The 24,237-nt window shown below is 43.9% G+C and overlaps 1 protein-coding gene across 1 annotated transcript in view; it reads left to right on the top strand.

Moving 5' to 3' along the window:
* Positions 1-671: 671 nt before the first annotated feature.
* ptgfrnb (prostaglandin F2 receptor inhibitor b) overlaps positions 672-24,237 on the top strand; it is a 50,201-nt gene continuing 26,635 nt past the window's right edge. Inside the window, exons 1-5 of the mRNA XM_083985940.1 lie at positions 672-822; positions 5,625-5,737; positions 6,281-6,539; positions 12,207-12,614; positions 15,031-15,471. Of these exons, the coding sequence (XP_083842066.1) occupies positions 771-822; positions 5,625-5,737; positions 6,281-6,539; positions 12,207-12,614; positions 15,031-15,471 (1,273 nt within the window). The 5' untranslated portion in view covers positions 672-770. The remainder of the gene's footprint in view (positions 823-5,624; positions 5,738-6,280; positions 6,540-12,206; positions 12,615-15,030; positions 15,472-24,237) is intronic.

Here is a 24,237-nt window from a genome sequence, read left to right as displayed (position 1 = left end):
TTTTTCCCCCTGCAGATCCTTTGACCTTTTAAGTGAATCGGTCAAGTCTGGAAAATTACCATCAGATTCAGATACTCCCCCTCTAATTAATATGAAAGGAGGCTCCCACATGCTTGAGTTTCACACTGCAGACTTTCATAGTTGAAAGACATTTACTACAAACCTTATGCAAACTATTGGAAATAAATAGATATTAAATCAATGAGAGACGGGTCGATTACATTCAGGCTGGTGCAACATCTGATCTGACACCAGGACTAGTCTAAACACTGTGGCAGATCCAGATTGATGTGGGAATCTCTCCCTCCACCTGGGACCTCCTCTCTCTCTCTCTCCACTCCTCCTCCTGCAGACCGACACCTAACTTCCGGCCTCTCTCTCTCTCCCTCACTCTGTCTCTCTCTCCCCCCTCTCTCGCCCCTGTGAGTCTCTCCCAAATCCCCCCCTCTCTCTCTCCTGCTGGCCCCCCATTCCCACACACTCATTGATCCGGCGGTCCGGTGGCCCAGCGTGTGTGTGTGCGGACCATGTAAACGCTCCCGTCGGGATTCGGACCCTTTATTTTCTGCAGGATTAGGACCCATAGGTGTGCGCATCCGTGTAGCTCGGTGGCTCCGCCCGGTGCGCGGTCTGGACCGACCGCACACATCTGAAGAGTTTTATTGGATTGCCCGACAGCGGCGGGAGAGGACTGCTCTTATCCCGCACACAGGACAAAGGAACCGAGGGGGATTTAAAGGAGAAAAAGAACAGAGTGAAAGAACAGAGGGATGAAAATGGATAACTGCCTGATCGGACTCGTCTTTGGGCTTTTAATGCTTGGTAAGAAACGGCTCCTTGCTTCACCATTAGCGGCTAATTAACTCGGATACATACCGCTGTTGTCCTGGCTGTGGAGCCCGATGTGGAACCGCGTTTAGAAATCTGACAATTCAGTCTTTACGTGCTTGTGTGCGCATGGATACAGGTTATTTAAGACGAGTTAAAGTATTTCTCACATCCTACAGATCTGTCAGCCGGATCGGTGTATATCCAGTGTAATTAAAACCTCTTAATTTGACTTAATTGTAACTTTTCTGTGGGTTCCCACTGACGGCTACTATCATCCCCTGTACTTTCTAATGGGAGAAGTTGGGCAGTGCAACAAGCGATTGGATGCGTAAAGTGTGATATTAAGTGAAAAACAAGGGTTATTTGTTGTATTGAATGAAGCCGAATCCAAGAGTTTATCCAAGACATTGGAGAAAATACATCAGATTTTCTCTCTAAAGACATCTGCATGTGATAAGAAGTGGAAAAGGCTTAAATACTGCATTAGTAGATGGAGTTTGGTACTGAAGTCTCTCCCTGTGAGGACAAGCTGCACCTATTTTCCCCTGTATGAGCTGTCTCACTGTGTACAAAGGCTGTTTAGCTAAAGCAATGATGTCACTTCATCTGCTGCCAAATGAATCACCTATAAGATTAATAAAACATGTTAACAACAGGAGGAGGATGAGGCTTAATAGGGTATTACCAGCTCTTCTATTTCACTGAAGTGGAAAAAGCCTGTGTGTGTGTGTTTGACACCGACTGCCTTCATACCTGACATGACAGTCAGAGAGGAAAATAGTCTAAGTTTTATGTGCTGCCTCCCAGAAAGGCTGTACCTCCATTAAGACCAATCAAGCAGCATGAGGGGACCGGCTCTGACAGGGTCCCATAAAAAAAAAAAACCAGACTAGGTTGAGCGTCATGATTAGGGTTATTATTGGCCTGGTAATCATACCAGAGTCAAACTGGGCTGACTAATTACCACACTGGTTTGAAGCAAAGGCCCTGATCCTAATGCATTGGACTGTTTATTACCTCGGAGACAAATCAGGGCTTGTTCTCTGGCCTTGTTTCCACCTCAGGGTTGAACAGGACTCACTGATACTGAAGTTGCCATATGTTAGTGAGCAGAACAGTGAATGTCTTAGGGGCCCCCTGTCAGTGTGTGTGTCAGAGAGGGACTTGGCTTAAATTAGTGCGGTGTAAGATGATCAAATGTCGCCAGCACTCCTGTGGTGTGTTATGTTATTCTGCAGGTGTGTGTGTGCGCGTGTGTGTGTATCCTGGCACCAGAGAAATGACAGTGTCTGCAGTGTGCGAATGACTTCCCTATATCATGAACCCACTTCAACCTGTTCCACTTCAAATGAGATTGAAACTCACTCGTCTGCTCTCAGGAGGATAAAACCTTTGAGATGGTTTTTGTCTTCTCTCTCAGTCTGACCACAGACCTTCATCTCATTTCTCCTCCTCCAACAACCCGGAGAACATTTTACTGTACATGTTTTCCCACAGTGATTCGTCAAAGAAGCATGACAGCCCCATTGATATTTTCATTATAGATGTGTTTTTTTGGTCCACATTGGTTACAGCTAGCTGTTTGAGCCTTTATTTCCCATGTGGCTTGAATTTATACAGTATAGAAGTCAATATCCATTAGCTTGTATTGTATTGTATCTGTTTATTGACCTTGACTTTCAAACGTACACACTAATATTAACCTGTACAGTTTGAACGTCAGGGCAGATGAGGACGAAGTTAAAACTTGTTCAGAGCAAGTCGATTGTGACGTTTCCACATTGCATTAAATGTACAGACTGTTTTTGGTTTGATCACTCCAGATTTGACAAACAGGTTTCTGTTTCCACGGCTAACAGGCAGGTTATTATCAAATCCAGTTTCAGCTAACCTGACTCAGGGACACACCACAGTGACGTGCAAAATGTGTGTCACCGTCTCCTTCCTTTTTATTTTTTCCATACAGGCTCTTTAGTTGATAATCACACCCTGAGTGTCTTCAGGCTTCGCTGGCTGTGCTGTATTGGTCTCGGGAGAGACAGACAGGCAGGCAGGCTGGAAATTGAGTTTGAAAACCACATCTTTCAGCACCTGGCCCAGCAACTTTGAGTCTCTCAATTTTAGTGATGAATGGCTCCATCAGCCATTACCATATTCTCATACACACACACACACAGGTTTACTGTATATTATGGTTATTTTGTGATGTGGCGCAGCATAATTCGTATCACAGCCATGCAAGCAAAGGAAAGGCCTGTGCATGCAGCAGGGAGGAAGTGGCTATTCAGACAATAATAAGCATTGATTTCATTGCACGTATTGAAAATTTAAAATTTGAATGGGACTGGATGTTTCTGAGTTGAATAAATAATATGACATTGTGGTACACCAGCAACCTTATCGTAGAAATAGACGTTTTCTATTTGTTTGATGTCGTAAATGACTCATCGTCTTTCTTTTTTTTTCTTTCTTTACTTTTATAATTACATCGTCAGACTCCCCTCAGAAACCACACTCTCTGTGGTTTATCTGATTAAACCGTAGACCGCTTCTGACAGAGATGGTAAACTCGAGCGGAAGCGTACAGTATGGTTTTATGTGATGCTTATTTCACCGTGACTTGTTACTTACTATAGCAGAAAAAGCTCACACTCAGCAGCCTCACACACACGTAACACCAGGCCAGCTGCCAAAAGCCCAAGTATTGATGGACCATACAGGCTCAGAACTTGTTGATGAAGCAGATTTTTGTAACCAGAGCTGATCCAGGTACAGATTGTTGCTGTTTTGTGGAACTTGCAACTTCTTAAGTGTTATCAGTTTTTAAGAGGCAAGACTTTCATCTGATAATACTGCATAAAATTGACTATTTTAATCCAGTTGCAGGGTAAGGTGGTCAAAATAAAAGTCTGACCGAGCAGTTTCTGCTGCTTTGCCAGAACCACATGAAGAAAAAACAGTCAAAATCAATACAACACAACCAGATATAAAAGTTTATTCTTTGTTGCATTTTCTTGTTGTGCTTCCCAAACTCGGCAACCAACCAACACTGACTCAGGTGACATCACTGGAGGCGATTTATCAGATACCTCATAATCTCCTCTGACCCATTTTACCTGATATAAAATGACCACAGTTGCATGGAGTAAACTGATTATAAATTAGAGACAATGAGAGCAGGTTTTGGATGGGTGCACTGTATGTGGAGACACCATGTGTTTTAAAATACTGTGGTGAGGATTTAAATCAGACTGTGAGCACCGGATTTGCTGCCAGCTTTTAGTTCTTGACAGTTTTCAGTTCTGGGATCTGAAAACACATTTCAGCACTGAAGGTCGACACCTGGCTCTACTTTGTCTGTTTGCTTTTCTCTGCAGTCAACACTGTGCTGAGAAAACCTGCCAGGAAACAGACCGTGTCCAAGTGGTATAGTTTATTAATTAATATTCTCATCGCTCACGAACCCTGCAGCTCGTAGCAGCATCTCCGCTTTTACCTTCAGCTGAGTGCAGAGACGTCAGGGTCAGCGTGGGGAGTGTGTGAAGGCCCCCGAAAAAGCCAGAGGCAGGAAGTGTCAGCGAACCGACCGGCCGACTACCACTGATCTGGTTCAGACGGTGCCGTGTTGCTACACGCTTCACTCAGCTGGAATGTCAGGAGACTCTGACGCTCGCTCTGCGTTAAACTCTTCCTCACTCTCTGCTGCTGCTGCTTTCTGCTGTTGGCGAATCTTTGAAATCTGCTGGAACGCTGCCACAAGCCGGGCTCGCTCGCTGCTCTGCATCGCCAGACCAAATGATGTGTGTGTGTAGAAAAACATGTACAGTTACAGTACACACTGTATATGCAATTCAGGTTTTAGCACTGTCAGCGTCATTACCGATCACTCACCCGTCACTCAAGTTGCAACAAGCCCTGGATGTGTGTGTGTTTGTGTGTTTGTGTGTGTGCGTCATGCTGTGCGTGTCGAAGCAGGGACGTTGCGTTCAGACACCTGTAAAGACTGTAATAGTCCATGTGAGGCTTCGTCAACATTTGTCATTCATCAGCCTTTTCGTTTATAAACTGGCTGTGATACAATATATTACTGCTCTAACACTGACAGTTAGTCATCAGCCTTGTGATTAGCTCCTAATAGAACAAGCACATTAAAGGGATACTTCTCCCAAAATAGATAATTCACCAATTTTCTCGAAAAGTTCTCCAAACCCTTCCTTGGCATGACGGTGAGTAGAAAATTGGTGAATTGGGGTGGTGTTTAGCTCAGTTGGTAGAGCACCCGCCCCATGTGTAGAGGCTATAGTCCTCGCTGCAGGCGGCCCCCGTTCGAGTCCCGCGTCGGACGGCCCTATCCTGCGTGTCATTCCCCCCTCTCTGCCTCCCATTTCCTGTCACACTCTGAACTGTCCTATCTTTTTTTTTTTTTAAATATATATTTTTAGGGGCTTTTCCGCCTTTAATGTACAGGATAGTTGAGAGAGACAGGAAATGGGAGGCAGAGAGGGGGGGAATGACACGCAGGATAGGGCCGCTCGGTGCGGGATTCGAACCGGGGTTGCCTGCAGAGGACTATAGCCTCAACACATGGGGCGGGTGCTCTACCAACTGAGCCAAACACTACCTCTGTCCTATCTAATAAAGGCATGAAAAAGCCAAAAAAAATATACTTAAAAAAAGAAAAAAAAAGAAAGAAAATTGGTGAATTATCGATTTTGGGTGAAGTATCCCTTTAAATATTTCACAACACATCTGAACAAAGCTTGGGTGTTGAATTTCTCTTCCTGTCCCTCTAGGTGAGTGCTCGGCCCGAGTGGTGACGGTGTCTCCTGGTCCATTAATCCGGGTGGAGGGTCAGCCCGTCTCCATCAGATGTGACGTCAGGGAATATTCAGGACCTCGTGAGCAGGTAATTAATTCATATGTAGTAAACAGGGACTACTTTCAATTGCGAATTGATACATTGTTGCTCTTGTGAGTATTTCCAGCAGCAGGTCAGGTGTACTGTATGTGGGTCTGTGGGTTCATGTCGAAAGACGAAGTCACGTGTCGCTGCACAGTGATCCCATTTTTAAAAATCCCACAAGTCCCTGCAAATTAGAGAGCTGTTTAATTGTCAGGTGGATGTGAGCGCGGCACGTTTTAGTATTCTGTTTTAAAGGAGCTACAAATGGATCATGAAATAGTAACGGCTCCAACCTGTTGTATTAAAAATACATCAAAACAAAACGAGCCGACTTGGCGCCTCCTGAAGGATGGTGAGCGTTTACAGTTTAACCTGCAGCGGTTGGAGTTATACAGTATTAAAAATGTAACATACACAGGAAAGTTAAGTGGAAATTCAGAAGATATTTTGTTGTATTTTTTGAACTGATGGTTTCTCTACTGAAATCCTTTTTGTCCTCTGAGCTGGAGCATATTCCTGATCATTATTATCCCATCCCATATGCAGGATTTCGAGTGGATGACGGTGAGGGAGTCGAGCGGGAAGCGGACGAAGATCATCTCCACCTTCGACTCCAGCTACTCCCACTCGTCCGTCAGCAAGCGCGTGGCGTCCGGCGACATCTCGGTGGTGCGGCTCAAAGACAACGAGGTGGAGCTGAAGATCGCCGAGGTGAAGTCGCAGGACGCCGGCCTGTACTGGTGCCAAACGCCGAGCACCGACTCCGTCATCAGCGGCAACTACGAGGCTCAGGTCCAACTCATCGGTACGACACCAGTTTAATATGTTTAAATGAAGAAATAGTCCTGTTTTATCACATTGTAATGTGAGCTGGCCTGGTTGTGTTAGCTGTGCTGCTTCATTTAGCAGCTCTGCTCATGACTCACTAACGCTCCACAGACTACATACACACACACTCCTGCTTTAAGACAATTGCTGGCGTGTAATGTAGCTTCTACATAGACATCGCAACACGCCATGCACATGTCAACACACCCCCACGCTCACACACTCCTGGCGGGGAGCAGATGTCAGGTGGGAGAAGTTGGCTTGTGTCAAAGGAGGGCCGGAGAGACACAGATCTGATCTGTGTGGTGGAACACAAAGGCTGTGAGAGGAGAACAAGCACCATCATATGTCTTCTAATGGAGGCGGTGCATGGGGAGCCGAGTATCAGCCGGTCCTCAAACTGTTGGTAGTAGTTTGGATTTTTGTCTGCGGGCGCTGAAGCACCTTAAAAAATTCCGGGTACTGTTAGCATCTGTTTCCGTTTGTGACCTCAGCGTATGCAGGAGGATGTGGAGCAGCAGAGCGAGGTCTGGGTCCGTGCCTGCTCACTGGCCCGTGGCTTCGTGCACGCTGATCTTAATCATGCATATTCTAATGAGAGGGCTGATAATTGTAAACATCTTGTAAAGAAGTATTAGACTTTCTGTCTGAGTCTTTGCACAGTAATTAATATTTCAACCCCAGCCCATGTCTGTGTGAAACATGAAAAGATCACATTATAAAATTTACACCAATTCAAAACTTTAATTACGCAATATGTTTTATTTCCTATAGATAAATAACTAATAACTGGATTAACGGTCATGTTTAGTGTAGATAAACACGCAGAAAGTTCTGTTACATTGCATTTTAGTCTGAAGACATCTGTTTTTGTAACATTACATCATTCCTCAATGGCAAAAAATACAAAAGCGTTGTAAGAAATTGTAGTAATTCATTGATTCGCTCTCTCATTAAGCCTGTGTGGAGTGTATGGGGAAATGTAGTGGACTTGTGAAATCGTCAAGCTCCTGTCACCGCTGCCTCCTTAATGAGGACGTCTCCTATCTGTGTGGACGACACTGTCCTCCTGCGTTCTGTCGACAGTTATTCAGCTAATATTTGTCTCACACCTAACGTCTCTCAGCTTGTTACTCGGTAGGACACAATCTACCAGCTGCATATAGAAATCTAAAGTAGCTGTCTGCATTTCAAAATAAATGGGCCCAAGTGGTTTTAAATTGAAAGTTGTGAATATAAAAGTTATTATTTTTACCACTTGGACAATATCGACTTGTGTTTTGGTGCTGAACTTTAAGCTCCGTCCTCTTTAACTTCGCTGCTCTGCCCCTGCACACGTTATATTCGGCAGCATAATGGGAGCAGCTGCTAAGGACCAGCGCAGCAGGGAGGGACTATAACTCAATCATCTGCATACACACCATTATTAACTGAAAACACAACCTGGTTTACATGGGTTTACCGCTCCAGACCTGTCGTCTATTTCCAAGTCAAATATAGAAGGAGATACTGTAGCGCCCTGCGTAACCTCGCCGCTTCCTCGTCCATCCCAGTGTTTTTATTTGTTTAGCCTCCTGCAGGCTGCAAAAGCACTTTGGTCAACATCAGGGGTTTTCTGGTGAAGACTTGGGATTTGGTTTAAGGCTGCAACAAACGATTATTCTCTGTATCAGTTCATCTGCCAATTATTTTCTGAATTAAAAGGGACTTTTTTTGCAAAGCTGGGACCAACAGATGCTGCTTCAAATGTGACTAAAACGATTCATGGATCATCTAATTGTTCCAACTGTGATTACCGGTAGATATAATGATTAGTAAGTAGAAAAGTTTGCAGGCAGTGTTGACTTTTTAATATTTAACCTGGCCACTATCTTCCCCAACCCTGACCATAAAAGCATGAATCACCATGACTCGACACCAGCGGATACTGGAGAGGAGTTTTTTTCCTCTTCTTTTTTTTCCCTCCACCTTGGTATGTTCCACATGATGCCTAACGGGGGGGAAATGTTATCCAGGTGGCATTTCCTCCTGCGAATCAGCAGTTCACAGCAGAGGATCTCGACCTTCTGACGCACACGGCTGCTTTACAGTCAGAGCTTCATTCTCAGCCGCCGCGGCCTCGTCCACCCCTTCTAATGAATAATGATAACACGCTTTCTTTTCACACGCCCTCTATAAATGAGAATGGAAGGACATCATTTCTAAAATTAAATCGAGACAGTTTGAAGTTTGAAGGCACATCGGCTCTTATCAGCAACACCTAGATGTCTGAGAATCACTCACATCAGCCCAAGCTCTAGAAATAACTGTGTTATTTGTATTCCAGTCACATACAACAGTATAAACTAAATGCTGTATTCCCTCCCCTACAGATTTTTTTTTTGCCGTAGCTGGGTCATCCTTTGTATTTGAATATCACTGCTGCAGGTATTTGACCTGGGACTGATTATTCACAAGGGTCAGTTCACCCTCCACCAAAAAAAACAACACACACATAGTTTCCCAGTCACCTCAGGGATCTCTCTGTCCACACTCGGCTCCTGGTTCATGTTCAGACTCCGCTGGGCGCCCTGGTGAGAAAAGAAGCCCGTGCTCAGCGTTTTCTTTTTGGATCTAACTGGGTTTCTTCCTCATAATTATCCAGCTAGTTATTAAACACATATTTTGGCGACTGCGCTGGTTTTTAAAACCCCCATCGCCATCGAGCTCGCAGGCTGGGTGCGTTTGGAAGGGTTTGGGGAACCTCTTAACGCCATTAAAGCTCAGATTTTGCGAGATGAAGTCACAAGGAGGGATTGTGTGACAGCAGGTTAGTTGGCTCCATAATGCACCATCATGTTCAGCTGCTCTCTGCTTCCCAGCACCGCTCCCCAGACACCTTGTTAAATTTAGACCTGAATTAACTAGGCAGCACTGTTTATGTGTGAGAGATCTGGAGCCGTTGTGTATGTAGAGCATATGTATGAGTGAGTGGTGTGTTTTGTAGAGAATGTGTGTGTACGAGACGGTCCTTAACGGAGATGATGAGTTAAATTTGCAGCTGGAGGGGTCTCTACCAGTCGAGACTTGTGCACCTCGCTCATCAACACACACACACACACACACACACATGCAGCTTCCATGGGCCTACTAAGGCTGTTTGGTTATGTAAGAAACAAGTGAAGCAGAGGTCGCTGAGGATTTGAAAACTCCTTTCAGGGTAATTTTAATTGATAGAGCAAAACGCAGATTATTCATCCTGCCTTTGTTATCTGCCATAGACGCTCACATCACTGCAGCGGCACCGGAGACACTTGACTTCCACTGCTACTTTCTTATTGGTGCCCAGTAAATGTCCTGTTTATACCCACACTTTGTGTATTTAGACATGAGGGATTCCAGTGGGAAGAAGTCTAAGCCTTTTTTAAACCAGAGCACACACACACACACACACACACACACACACACACACTGACACACACACACTCCTGGAATCGACGCAACTTTCAGCGGTGTGTCTAATATCGATGATAAAGCTGTTTAAGTCTCCTTAGAAATCGCACACACAGATTATAGCTTCAGGTTTTTCCTTCACACACACGACCGGAGTGTGTTTTTCATCACTAATCCACTTTTAAATGTTTATTAATGTCAGTAAAAAACAAAGAAGACGCTAAAAGCTAAAGTCCACAGTGGCATTTTTATCACCAACTGATTGGTTGGTGTCCTATTTGAAGCTAAGCTAACCCCAGCCTCCACTGTCAGTGGGAGTGCTGGTTCAGGGCGACCACTGAGATTAATCTGGTGTCATTTCCTGAAACTTTTCGGCTCATTTCCTGTCCGGTCCGACCCGACCCGGTGCTGCGCGATCCAATCAGTCAAGGTTTAATACACCGAATGCAAGTTGTCACAAGTGGTGTGGTTGCTCTTCTAGTGATTAGTCCCTCAATACTTTGTTTAAACTGACCTACATAAAGATCCAATATGTTTTGTTTCCCATCTTCTCTCTGAATTCTTTCCCACGGGACGTATATGTAACTCCCATAATGCACGGCGCCTTATTCCCAGCCATCTGTCGCTTCTTGGATTCTTGTGAACCAAGCTGAGCATTCGCCTCCAAAAAGAAGCTATTTTTTACTGGAAAATATTAGATAAAATTTGAATAGATTGATTGATAGATTATTGATTTAATATAATACCTGATGTCAGTATAGGAAATGATACCGAACCCGACTCTTTTTCATTTCCTTTTTTCAGCGGTCTTGTAGTTTCATCTGAAAAAGGATCAAAACAAGTCGTGATGATGATAAAACTGAGCCCGTAATTTGTGTTCAACAACACGACTGAGCCTGCCACTTAGTTTTATTATTAACCCCCCATGTCTTCCCCGCTGACACCCCATTCATCACATGCATCTAATGTCTTTTCCTTTTGCTCCCCCCGCCGCGAAAAGCAGAGGTAGAACTTCTTTTTTATTGCTGTTGTTGTGGCTGCGTTTGAATCTCCAGCGGTGATAAGGTCCCCAATTTTTTTCTAATTCCCCCGCACACAGAGTGAAACTGCATGGCGAGGGCTTGCTTTATGAGTCATAACAAGAGAAGGAGCAAAGTGATGTTAAAAAGCTGCTCTGTTTAAAAACCTCGCTAAGGCTCTTGAACGTGACATTCGGCAGCCAAACAATCAGCCGGGAAACTTTTTCATTATCAGAGCGAAACGAGCCAAAGGGTGGAAGACTGGAGGTAAATGTGTTAGTGTGTTTACCGTGTCACCTGAACAGGCGAGTCATTAACCTTTATGCACACACTCCTCTGGGTGTGTTTCTCCCACACACACATACACACACACATTCTGGAGCATTGTGTTTGTTCATTGAGCTCCGCTTCAGCCAGTGACCTTGACAAGAGACCGCTGTGTGAGACGTTGTACAAGACTCCCTGGAGCTTAGGCCCACAGACTTAATCAGGACTGTTTATGGGTTATGAAATGTGAGACGTCGTCATTATTTATTGTGTCACTGCACTGTGGTTGAGTTTGACTCTTAAATCTTTAGTTTTGGGTGAATCTGTGTCTTTTTTTCCCACCTTTTCACTTCCTTTGATGTTATTTTTTCACAGAATTCCACTTTAACATGTCTGTTTTTAATCAGACGTGCCTCTCAGGCTCATTCGTTTCCTATATTTATATATACAAAGTTTTCCCCTGCTCAACATCAAAGTACCGAGGGGCGGTGGGGGGGTGGGGAGAAGGCACAGCAGCTCCGGCTTTGCTCACCTTGATTATGTTATGTCACTGCTTTTGTTTTTCAGCCACAGAAATGAGCCTTTTTCTCTTTTTTAAGTGGAAATGGGCTCAAACTCGTGGCTGCAGTGAACAGCATCTTCATCCAGAAATAGATAGTGAAGAAAAATTGGGGTAAAATGCAAATATACTGCTGATTATAGACCAAACTGTGCTCAAGTACTGAACAGTTTAGTTACAGTGTTTGTGTGAAATCAAACAACCACAATAATAAACCCCTTTTTCTTCTAAAATGAACAAGATGTTGGATGTGCTCTAAGCTCCAGGAGGCATCCAAACTCATTTGCACTTGATCATCATCCTGGGTGATTTTCATCTTCTATCTACGCTGTTAATAATCTTTTTCTTTCTCCCTTCTTTCCATCAGTCATTCCCAACACCCTCGGCGTCTCCCCGCAGACCCCGCCCCCGGAAGTCCCGGAAGGAAGTGAGATCACGCTTTCCTGCAACGTCACCCGCGTCCTCACCCACCCCACCTACCTGTCCGTCAGCTGGTGGCTGAAGAACGGCGCCACCTCGGAGGAGATCTTGACCTTCGGGCCTCAGGGGGACGTGGTGACGGGGGCCAAGTTCGCCCGGCGCTACGCCGACGGAGGCATCCGATTGGTCCCCAGGAGGAACGGGGTGTTCGAGCTGGTGATATCCAGGGTGACCACGTCCGACGGCGGGACGTACGAATGCAACGGGACAGAGTGGACGCATGAAAACGGAGGGAAATGGATAAAAATCGTAGAGAATGCAAAGGAGATGGGAACTGTGAAAGTTATTCCCACTGGTAAGAGGAAGGAAATACTATACTCTTCTTTTTTAGCAACAGATTAGTTTTCAGTTCCTCTCAGCTGCTTAATTAGCTTGTCAGAGTTGAGGAGTCACAGTCGACTGGAGCCGCTCGCTGCAGCGTTTACACTGACTGGATATACAACAGTCGTCTGAAGGCTTCATTAAAAAGTCACTGGTTATTGTCCGGACAGATTCCAAGAGCGGTCAAGCTAGTATTGTAAGTGCAGGTGGTAAACAGAAGAAATAGTAATAGCAAATAGTTGCAGTGTTTTCTGTGACCGGTGTAACATTGTAATAAGTCCCGGTTCCCTCCACATTATCAGCAGTAATTACAGCCGTGGCTCTGACAATAGGAAGAGCTGAGTTTGTAGATAATTCTCCTGCAGGGAGCAATAGATGATCTCCAAATCTCAGAGTTATTACAATGGATGTGTTTGCAGTTTTCTGTGCTATTGTGTTGGATATTGGAAGAAAATGAAGGATGAGGGGAGATGGAGGGACGGAGGAGATTTCTCTCCCTCTCCCTCCTCCCTCTGTGTGTGTTGTGTGGCTGTCTCTATTATAATGCCATCTTCTCCTCTGTGAGACTCTTTTTAAGTCTTTTTCTTCGGTGTCCCAGGAGGCTTGTGACCCTCACTGGCCGGTTCTGGTTTTATACTGTCCTCAGAGAGGCCCCGACACACACACACACACACACACACACACACACACACACACACACACACACACACACACACACACACACACACACACACTCATTCATTTATTATGGTTGCTGTGGTCACCATATCTCACATCTTTCTGGGTTACCATATCCTCTTAACACCCAGTGGTTTATAATGAAACCAGAGATGACCAACACACACACACACACACACACACACACAGGTCTGGGTCTCACGTCCATTGTGACCCAGTCGGTTCATATTGACTTACCGACTTGAGTAAAGAGGATGAGAAAAGTCAAACAGAGCAGGCTTTGTCTCTTTTGTCCTCTTCCAGACACCATACGGAGACTCTTTCCCCACATACTGCGGCACAGGTTGCCGCTGGCGACCGTATCCGAACCCGTGATTTTGTCTGAGGAGACACAGAAAAGACTTGACAACAGTTTCTAACCTGCGGCCCTCTTCTTTTCTTTGAGAACAGTGCTCCAACACGCTGACATTTACAGATGACTGTTTACTTTACGTCTTTTTGACTTTTACATATCGAGAAATTCCTTAATGTGACCAAAGCTTGTTTATTGCCATTGTAAATCCAGTGGTCACCTTTTGTTTTGACCTACCCGCCCATATTGAGTATTGAGTTTAAAACCAACAGTTTAGACCAACATTTAGGGATGTCACGATTACTTGTTTTCACAATTAATCGCGGTATTAAACGCCACAATTAATTAATCGTAAAGATTCATAAATACCGTTACTTTCCCAAAAAGATGATGTTGGAACCATATCAACAGATGTGTGCAAAAATAAAGGTAAATGCACAGATACTGGTCCATTTAACTAACGTAACATTGAATTTGTAGAAATTTAAATGTTGGCGTATCCTTTTTAATAAAAAAAAAAAAAGGAAAACAAAACAAAAAACGATTAAAATAAATGCAAACATTTGGTATAGACGACAATTTATGACCTGAATATTTCAAACATTTCCCCTGGGGATTAAGAATTGGTTACATATTAATAGATATTTGAAATATTTTGTGTAAACAATAAGTAATGTAGTTATATTTGGACTATATTTGATTTTACACATTCATAGTGTTGTGAAATAAATGAATGCATAATAATCGTGATAATCATAATACCGTGATTATTTCTCTGACAATAATCGTACCAAGAAAATTCATAATCGTGACATCCCTACCAACATTAATCATCATATCAGGAACATTTTGAGGAGAACAGTGCAGATGGATGCTGTGAGTTAGCGCTACAGTTCACAAAGAAATCATTGTACAGCCTGAATCACAATTATTATCTGACGCAGATTGTGACACAGACTGGATGACATCCATCTCGACGTGATGTGACGAGGCCTGAGCGGCACACGAAGCAGGGAGTTGTGAAAAGGCGGCGATGCGTGCATTGATGGGAAATAATTGTTTACTTTCAAGATGCTGCGCCGGAGCAGAATAGTCTGATAGATACATAATTTATATCTGTGGCAGTCGACGATCAACAGAACAAATATCTGAGCTGGAGATTTTCTGCATCAAAGTGAATGTGATGCTGCAGACTGAGGACTAATCGCCAGTGTCTTCTGTCGGTTTAATGAGCCTGGTGTTGGCGCCTCAGGGCAGAGGACGCCACTAATGTAGAGGGATGGTTTTTTATTCTTCTTGATAAAACCTTTAGCAATAAAGATGAAGAAGCTGATTCTGTCTCTGTCTCCGTCCTCTCAAGGTCAGTCGCTCAGCGTGAAGGCGACGTCCTCCTCCGCTCCCTCCTCCACGTCCCTGCTCCTCTCCCCGGGCGACGCGCTCAACCTCCTCTGCTCCGTCTCCGCCGACAACCTCCACGCCCTCGCCCTGGAGGTCACCTGGCTGGCCGGAGACCGCGACATCGTGACCATGGAGCGCAGCGGCGTGGTGGTGTCCAACACGTCCAACGCGGCGGCGGCGGCGCAGGAGAAGCGTGGGGGGGAGGAGGCGAGCCTGGAGCGTACGGGCGCCGGCGAGTACAGGCTGAGCGTGAGGGGGGTGGACGCCGAGGACGGAGGGGAGTACACCTGCCGCGTCCGAGCCTTCGTCGACAAAGGAGGGAGGAGCGCCGGAGGAGGAGGGAGGTGGCACATGGCGGCGGAGAAGAAGTCGACTGCAGTGACCGTCAAAGTCTCTCAGATCCGTGAGTAAAACAATTTTTTTTTATTTAAAGCAGAAGTAAGCGATCCGGTGGTTTTGGCTAACTTCTTGTCAGCCGATGGAGTTAGCAGCCCCCGCCCTCGTCCCTACGTCACCACATTCACGCGCATCCCTTGGCTGCACACACAGAGAGGACTGCCCCTTTATGCCGTTCTCTCTCCTCATTGGATAAAGCTTGTAGGATACAAGGAAAGTTTTCTCCTCGGCTTACAGCAGAGCAGAGTGACTGAGAGACCCGTGTTTCAGACCAAACACTCTATGTAAGTGATTGCTGTCGGAAGATAGAACTATTTAAGACTTATATTACCACAAATATTCCGCTTACTATTGCTTTAAAGGATGTGTGAGGCATGAAGAGGTTGAGGTAGAATATTTATTTGGATTGTTTCATTGACTAATTTACCAGTTACTCGCTGTTGATCATCTTATTGCAGTCAGTAACCCTTTCATACCGGAATATTAGCAATAACCCTTTTGAAAAACCGGAATATGCTCATATTCCGGTTTTTAAAAACACAAAAATGACCCCTTACTCCTTTTCTAACCTGAATATTTGGTCATGTATACACCTAACAAGAGGAACATTAATTTGTGTTCTGCGCATGTTCTATTCGCAAGGAATGTTGGTCTTTTGAGTACAGGAACTACTTGTTGTAAACATGGCGAAGTGCAAGAAAACACCCTGCAAACCCTGTTTGCTCACGCATGTAAACGGGTTATTCCGAATGTTTCAGAAACCGGAATATTGAACTCAACCGGAATATTGACTGCATGATGAAAACATAGTGAGAATGACGGTGAGCCTGAAGCCTGGCAGCCGCTGTCTGTGCCACAGCCTCAGGTTTCCTTTGCAGCCGGAGGAACCTAACTGTGATATGAAATGATGACATGAAGCTTTTATTTTGAAATCTTGAGTGGCATTAGCTGGAAAACAAACTTAGTATATGAACTGTGCGTGTGAACAATGTGTAGCTGACTATATTTAGACCTGGACCTGCAGTTACAGGAGTAATAGCAGCATCGAGTTGTGGTTGTTACTGTATGATTTCAGGAGTTGTGGATGTGTAACTGTGCTGAGGTGAATCAGATGAATCTGGAGTCCCAAGGGGAGATTCTTTAATCCTCTCGTCTGCCTGTCGACTCCTGCTGCGAAGACGATTGATTAGTCATGCCTGTCTTGCACTCTGCTACCTCTGGGTATGCTGTCAGTGTGTGTATGTGTGTATGTGTGTGTGTGTGATAGTACTGTATGTGTGAGATGCTCTGATCCCGCCTCTAAAGAGCAGCAGTGTCAAACACAGCCGACACTGCAATCAATTACTGGCATGGTGGGTGGTCTCTCTGTCTGTCTGTCTGTCTGTCTACCTGTCTCTTCTTTATTTCCAACCCTTGTTCACTTTATGTGCAACTTTTACATCATAATGCATTTTCCTGGTGAAGCTGAGTGTAGTTGGCTCATGAGATGATCCGCTGGATATGCAATTAGACATGGAATTAGCTTCTTTGTGTCCCCTCGAATAAACAGAATGGTGAAAATCAGGATGCTTAGTCACACCTAAACTCATCCCTCTGACAGGATGAATCTGGTGATAGTCTGCAGGTTTCTACTGTAAAAGGACCGAAAGCAGCGGTGAGTTGGCCTATGAGTAATAAACCCTGTTAACAGACACAACTCCTTATTACAGTTTAAGATCATAATCTATTTTAGCAGGTAACCACATGGCCCATCTCTCAGCACCTCTAAACTCACTGATAACAAGCTTAGTCTTGTTTGTTTAATAAAAACCAAAGCGTGAAAAATGACACATGCTGGTTTTACAGTTAGTCTTGTGTGAGAATTATTTCTTGGAGCAGCCGTAGACTTCCTGTAATCATCCACTTTAATAACTAACCTAAAATCTGCCGTTTTCTTTTGTAACATTGCATTTAATGGTAGTATTTTCAAATTAAATGCAAGAACATGTAGTTTTATTCTGCATTTCTTTTGTTCCCTCTGCTGTACTGAAAACTTTGACCCTAAAACTCGGACCACGATTTATTTTCTGAATATTTAGATCCATGTTTTTGCAGCGTTCCCACTGATCAGTAAGCTGCTGTTCTGCCGTAGCGGTTGGATTTCTGACAAACTCCCAATTCCCACATCTTCATGAAATAAATGGATTTAAATGAATAAATAAATGCTTGTTACATAACCGTTTCAGTTCAGCCACACAGCACTATATCTAATGCTTTTGGGAATTTCCCCCCTGAAGAGTTTTGGCAGATTGACTCGCTAAAAGTTTTCTGTGGGCTCAGGAACCCTAGTGCAATTGTGTTTCCGTGGCAATTAGCCACAGATTGTTCAGAATAAAAGATCCTACATGATAATTATGGAGTCCAGTTTGCTTTGATGCCTCTTAGCCATAATATTTTCATCTTGGTTGAAAAGCTTCCCATAATACTTTGGTCTCCCCATGGAGTTTGGATTGGATAGTAGCCACATAATACTCATGTCAAAGGAAAACAGTTGAATATTAGGATTTATTGAACACACCGACCTGCCATTAACCCATAATTCCCTGTTTATTCAGTCAGATTTGGCACACATGAGGAAAACCTGCTGTTTCCATTAATTAAATAAATTGTGTATTAATCTCAGGTAATGAGATCTGACATAAATCAGAAGATACGTCCTCTGATGGCGATAAAATCAAAAAATCCCACCCATATTAGTTGAAATTGTATTATTTATGTTTATGGTTCACCATAACACATACAGTTCCCCACCTCGGTGTCGCTCTGTAAAAAGCTGTTCAACTGGTTTTGGACAAACATGATGTGACACACTGACTGACTCCCGGCTGAGTCAGACCCACCACACCCAGAGGTAATTTAGCAAACAAATAAATCAAATTATTAAACACCAGTGTGGTTTAATAAAACGTATAAAGTGTTTGCTACAGTCTTCAGAGACTGAGTTGGACGGATACAGGCAGCTCACAGCTGAATGATGAATCAGAGGTTGACTTCATGACTGATACCTGATCCTTCATGAGGCTGTTATCAGTCCTGCTCATGTTTCTGTCTGTTCTGGCTTCCTCTCAGTGTTTCCTCCATTGTCAATGCTGTGGTCTGTGGCTTCTTCAGCTTTCAGCTTCAAAACGTTCTTTGACATTTCAAATGTTCTTCATTTATCTTTTTTTTTTTTTTATTCATTTCGAACATGTTAAACAAAATAAGGCACAATTTCAGTCTGTTCCTTGTAAATAACATGAACAAGTTGAAGAACAAAATTTGGAAACAAAAACATAATCATACAAATGATACTGGCTAGAAATAATAACATACTGAGTTAAAGCAGGAGTAAGCGATCCGGTGGTTGTGGCTAACTTCTTGTCAGCCGATGGAGTTAGCAGTCCCCGCCCTCGTCCCTACGTCACCACATTCACGCGCATCCCTTGGCTGCACACACAGAGAGGACTGCCCCTTTATGCCGTTCTCTCTCCTCATTGGATAAAGGTTGTAGGATACAAGGAAAGTTTTCTCCTCGGCTTACAGCAGAGCAGAGTGACTGACAGATGTGTTTCAGACCAAACACTCTATATAAGTGATTGCTGTCGGAAGATATAACTATTTAAGACTTATATTAACACAAACATTCTGCTTACTTCTGCTTTAAAGGCTACACATGATGACCACACACATGTGTCGAGCCAGTAGGTTTCAGAGAAGGGATCTCCCCAGGTCGGTCCTGGTTGAATGCGCCACCACACACTCAAAGCTGGCTGCAGCTCGACTCTGCAGAAACAGCCAAAGGCTATGTTCACACCGACGGTGGCGGTCTCATTAGTGGCATGCCATGCTCTTATACCCACGTTTGTATAGGTCTGGCCACTTGAATTGGATTTCTGTCATTCCTGGTGGGCTGCAGGCTCCAGTGGAGTGCAGCCGGAGCCTCTCTCCACGCTTTGTATGGGACAGTCCAGTGTTGAGTGTTTTACAGTATGCAGTTCTTTTTACTGCGCTAGAGCAAAAAACAAGCGTTGACTTGGCAAAATACACAACACAATGGAATAATTTTCACCTGGAAGAGCTCCCAGATTATTTCCGCTGTGGTTGTGTTCAGTCTTTACTGCACAGTATGTTCTGCATTGTGTTTTTCTGAAAAGCTGTAACATGATCCAGCTTTTAATGGCCAATGAAATAAAAAAAAAGAAAGAAATCAAAGGCTATTTTATATTTTATATTGTATGTAAGGCTGATGTGAAATGTAGTTTTGTGGCTATAGATACTGTGAACATTTCTTTTTTTTGCAGAACCAAAACCAATCTCTGACATTTAATGAGTGTGAGGAGAGAACGGTTCTGTTTTTCTTACAGGGACAGTTCCTTCTTCTAGACTTTACTGTCATGCACATGTTCATTTATAGAAACCACAGGGAAACAGTAGAGCACATTACAGTAAAGTGCAGCGTATGTGTGAGCTGGTTGGTTTACATCTTGTATATCAACCGGAGCCTTTAGTTGAAATAACAACCATCTCTTCTACATACACAAGTGTGTGGCAGCCTGAGGATCCATGTTACATTTATAAATATCAACCTCACAAACACACAGACACACACAGATATACACAGATACACACATGCCACTCACAGAAGTTACCGTGAGGGAACAGCTGAACTATCAGGCAGTGTGATCAAGAACATTTTATCAATCTCTGCCATGTTGTTTGTGTGTGTGTGTGTGTGTGTGTGTGTGTGTGTTATCTGCATCTCTTCTCCAGAGAGTCATGCATGCTTCAAACACTGCCTTAGTGTGTATGTGTGTGTGTGTGTGTCTGTTCTCACTGGTGGAACTCCTACATTTTGTCCTGAGGCTATACATTCCTTCATACATCGTCTGCTGACACACACACACACACACACACACACACACACACACACACACACACACACACACACACACACACACACACCATGAGAGATACATTTCTAATTGACTATAGCTCATATTTCATCCTCACTCCCCTTTAGAGTATTAGCTTAAACTTTGCGTGTGTATGTGTGCGTGTGTATGTGTGCGTGTATGTGTGTGTGTGTTGTTGTCAGCCAGTCGGTTCCTATTCTATTGATGTGCGGCCTTGAGGTTACCCCTCTTCCCACGATGCTTTGCTCCAAGCACAGCCTCACCAGGAAGCACAATAAGAGTTGGAGAACTTGTTTGGGAGCTCCCCACAGCCAACGCACTTACACACACACACACACACACACAGACACACACACACACACACACACACAAGAGGGTGTAATTCCTCTCACCCCTGGGTACACTTCCTCTCTGTGTGCTGTTGTTGTCAGCCAGAATCGTTGTCAATGGAGCCTCCTCACTCACACAGAGATTTGGGTTTTGTATTTCCTTCTAACTCGTATCTTATTTTTCACAGCTTATCAGAATATTGATGAATATATGATACGCAAGCCTGTGTGTGTGTGTGTGTGTGTGTGTGTGTGTGTGTGTGTACTAATGTGGCATAGAGGCGTCTCCTTGCTCATATTTATTTAGCATCTGTGGCAGATTTCTGCTTTTAGCTACTTCCTACACACAAATTATCCATGAGTGTGGGGTCTTGAATGGAGATGAATGAATGTTTGTACTCGAGCTGTACGAGTGTCCCACTTTTTCACACACAAACTCCACGTCTCGCATCATGATGTGGCGACGAGCGCCGGTTGAACCACCGCCGCCGTCGATTTCCACAACACTTACGTTCACATTAAGTCCTCCAACGCCCTAAAAATAGCTTCACAGCTTCCATCAAGTACAGTAAGTCACAATGATGGATGTTTTAGAGCAGGCAGCTTAGGTAACTTTAGTTTTTTTTTGACAGCTACCTTCTTGTCGTCTCGAGTTCAGTGTTATTTACTGATATGATGGACGTGGGGACAAAAATAGACCCAAATTGCCAATTCACCTCCAGCTTTGAGCTTTAATTCTCTTCAACACTGATACATGGTACATGATGTAAGGTATCTGGAACAAGCTGCCTCCTCCTTCTTTATATTCCCTCTTCTCTCCATCCATCCATCTCTGCCACTTCCTCGATATTCCGCGAATATTCTCCATAGATATCAAATTAAATTAAATTGTCACAAACTCGTGTGCGAATCATGAATCGCAAAATGTTTCTAATGACAAAGTAATGATTCCTCCATCATCGTCAAGTCAGAGATGGATGTTCCGGCTTCATCCGCCTTTTTGATCTCAGATATCAGATGGAGGTTTTCACCAGGAAAACAAAGAGCTGAGCCGCCACTCAGTCTTATTGCCCACTTGATCTTTTTACAGCCACTTGCTTTGACCAGTGAACGGAAACCGAACAGTTGAATTGCAGTTTCTCTGCCCGCCCGCCCTCACGCTACCACACAATGAGGAATTGAGCGATATGAGTGGATCTCTGTGCAGATTCCTCCACGCTGAGCAGAGCCAGTGGAGACGAGTGAGGTCACACCCCCCACCTCCAGCGTGACTGAGAGGAGAGCTGGGCCCAGACGGACCCTGGAGGGATCGTGTCTCCCAGCTGACCTGCGAGAGCCAGGTCGAGCTGGAGGAAATTAATGAGGGGAGGATTTAAAAGAACGCGTCTTGGTCCTCGTACGGCACGGAGCTTAATCAGCATCAGCACTGCCTCGTATGAAAGCCGCTCTGACCGATATCTTCATATAAACAGTGGATCAAATGACTAATGGGAAAGATTTTGCCCATGGACAGAGATTTATCATGTTTTTGGTTTGCAGCTACTTAGATCAAGCTCATCTTTTGCAGCAAGATGCAGTTTCTGTGCATAAATGCTGTGCTGCTTTTCCACTGGATATTGGGATAATGCTGCATGTTTATTATTTGGAGCAAGGGACAGTTGGAGGGTGTGTTGCTTTAGATAGTAGAGAGATAGAGAAATAAAACCCTCCAAGAATTCACATGTCATGTCCAAACAGTAAAATTAACCTGTTCATGCTCCAAAATAATTAAATGTAATAAATGGCGAACTCAGTGGGTTATATGAAACTAATAAGGAGCCTCACTGTTTGTAAATGTAAAGTATAATGCATTTGAAGTAATAATTGAATTAGTGTAATCGGTATTGATTCAGCGGTCACACGAGGACAGGCTGAGTAAGACGTAAACGCAACGTCAACTCTCTCATACAGGATTAGCTGTATGACTTAGTGTTTTTCCCCTCGTCCCTAAGGAAACAGTTTAAGTTGCTTCCCGAAGCTTTTCCGGCAGTTTCCTAAACTCGGTGAAAATGTATCCTCCAGTGAAATTTCAAGCAGCTAAATTAAGGAGGTTTTTTTGCATAACCACAGGCTGAGTGAGGCTCTATACTCCTCTTCCTCTGTCTGTCTTGTGTTCAGCAAGTGGTTTCAAACTCACCTCTTCATCTATTATTTGAAGAGTATTTATTATTTACACTTTATATATCATACAGGATGCCAACGCTGTCCTGACTCGTTTGAATATCTAACATTGAAATAGCTGTTTTCTCAATAACAACATCAGTGATTCATCTTATAATCATAAAATATTAATTAGTGGATGTCACCCTACACTTCTCAGTGGGATTAGATGTTCTAATATTCTTTTTTTTTTGTTTGCAGTATTTGATCTCAAGAAACAGGGAGATTGTTTTGTAACACCACACAGCCGTTGGGAAATCCTGACACTGTTGGTAACAGATTGCTGTAATCTGGCTGCACACACAGTAATCTGATTACATGTTGTTTCAGCTGTAATCGGTGCTGCTGACTGTACTGTACATCTGTTCGCTGTGTGTGTGTGTGTGTCAGCTCGTACTTTCCCTCCGTCCAGGGAGACACACAAGAGAGTGTTGACAGAAAGACGGAACAGCTCGAGCCGCTTATTCATATCTGGTTATCCTATCGCACACACACAAACGCACACACACACACACATGCACGCTGCACACACACTCCAGTGAAGACAGAGCGTCCCACATGCCTTCAGTTGTTTTGGCTGAAAACAACATTCTTCTTTTTCCCGTGTTAAACGACAACCTGCAGACGACATGAGGCAGAAAACACACCAGACCAACGTGTTTTAGTTTGTGTATGTGTGTGTGTGTGTGTGTGTGTGTGTGTGTGTGTGTGTCTGTGTGTGTGTGTGTGTGTGTTCGGCATGTGCACTAAACTGAATAGATGGATTCTTGGGCGTACATGTCTAAGATCCAGTCGCCACAGTTATGCGGATGTGTGCATGTCTGTTAAAATATGAACTTTTCAACGCCGTGTGCATGTGTATTTGCAGTTCACCTGTTGTTATGGTAACTAAGTCAATCAGGACTTTGAGCCTCGGGACAAATCTGAGCTCCTGGGCTCCGACTGACACCTCCCCACCTTGCAGCAGGTTGATTTATTTCGCTTTAAGGAAAGCCAGTGAATGTGACATGTGGTTTTATGGTTTTTAATACCAAGAAGCCAACTGTCTGGATGATTGATAAGTGTTTTAAGTGTTTTTTTTTAAGGAATAGCTGCAGAAATTCTTTCATTTCCACGATAGTAAACTGAATTTATTTGGGCTTTTACAGTGTTAGTTGGACAAACCGAGACGTTTTAATGAACCAGTGGATCAGAATCAGCAATGAAAATGATTGTTAGTTGTGCTTTCATACTCTAATCTGAACATCCAGCACATTTGCTAATGATATCCTCTGTGAGCGCAAGAGAAAGTAATGAATAAGATATCATCAGACT

This window comes from Trachurus trachurus, assembly GCF_905171665.1.
Source record: "Trachurus trachurus genome assembly, chromosome: 2".
NCBI lineage: Eukaryota > Metazoa > Chordata > Actinopteri > Carangiformes > Carangidae > Trachurus > Trachurus trachurus.
The sequence above is the reverse complement of the archived record's forward strand: the minus strand, read 5'-3'. Positions and strand labels throughout refer to the sequence as shown.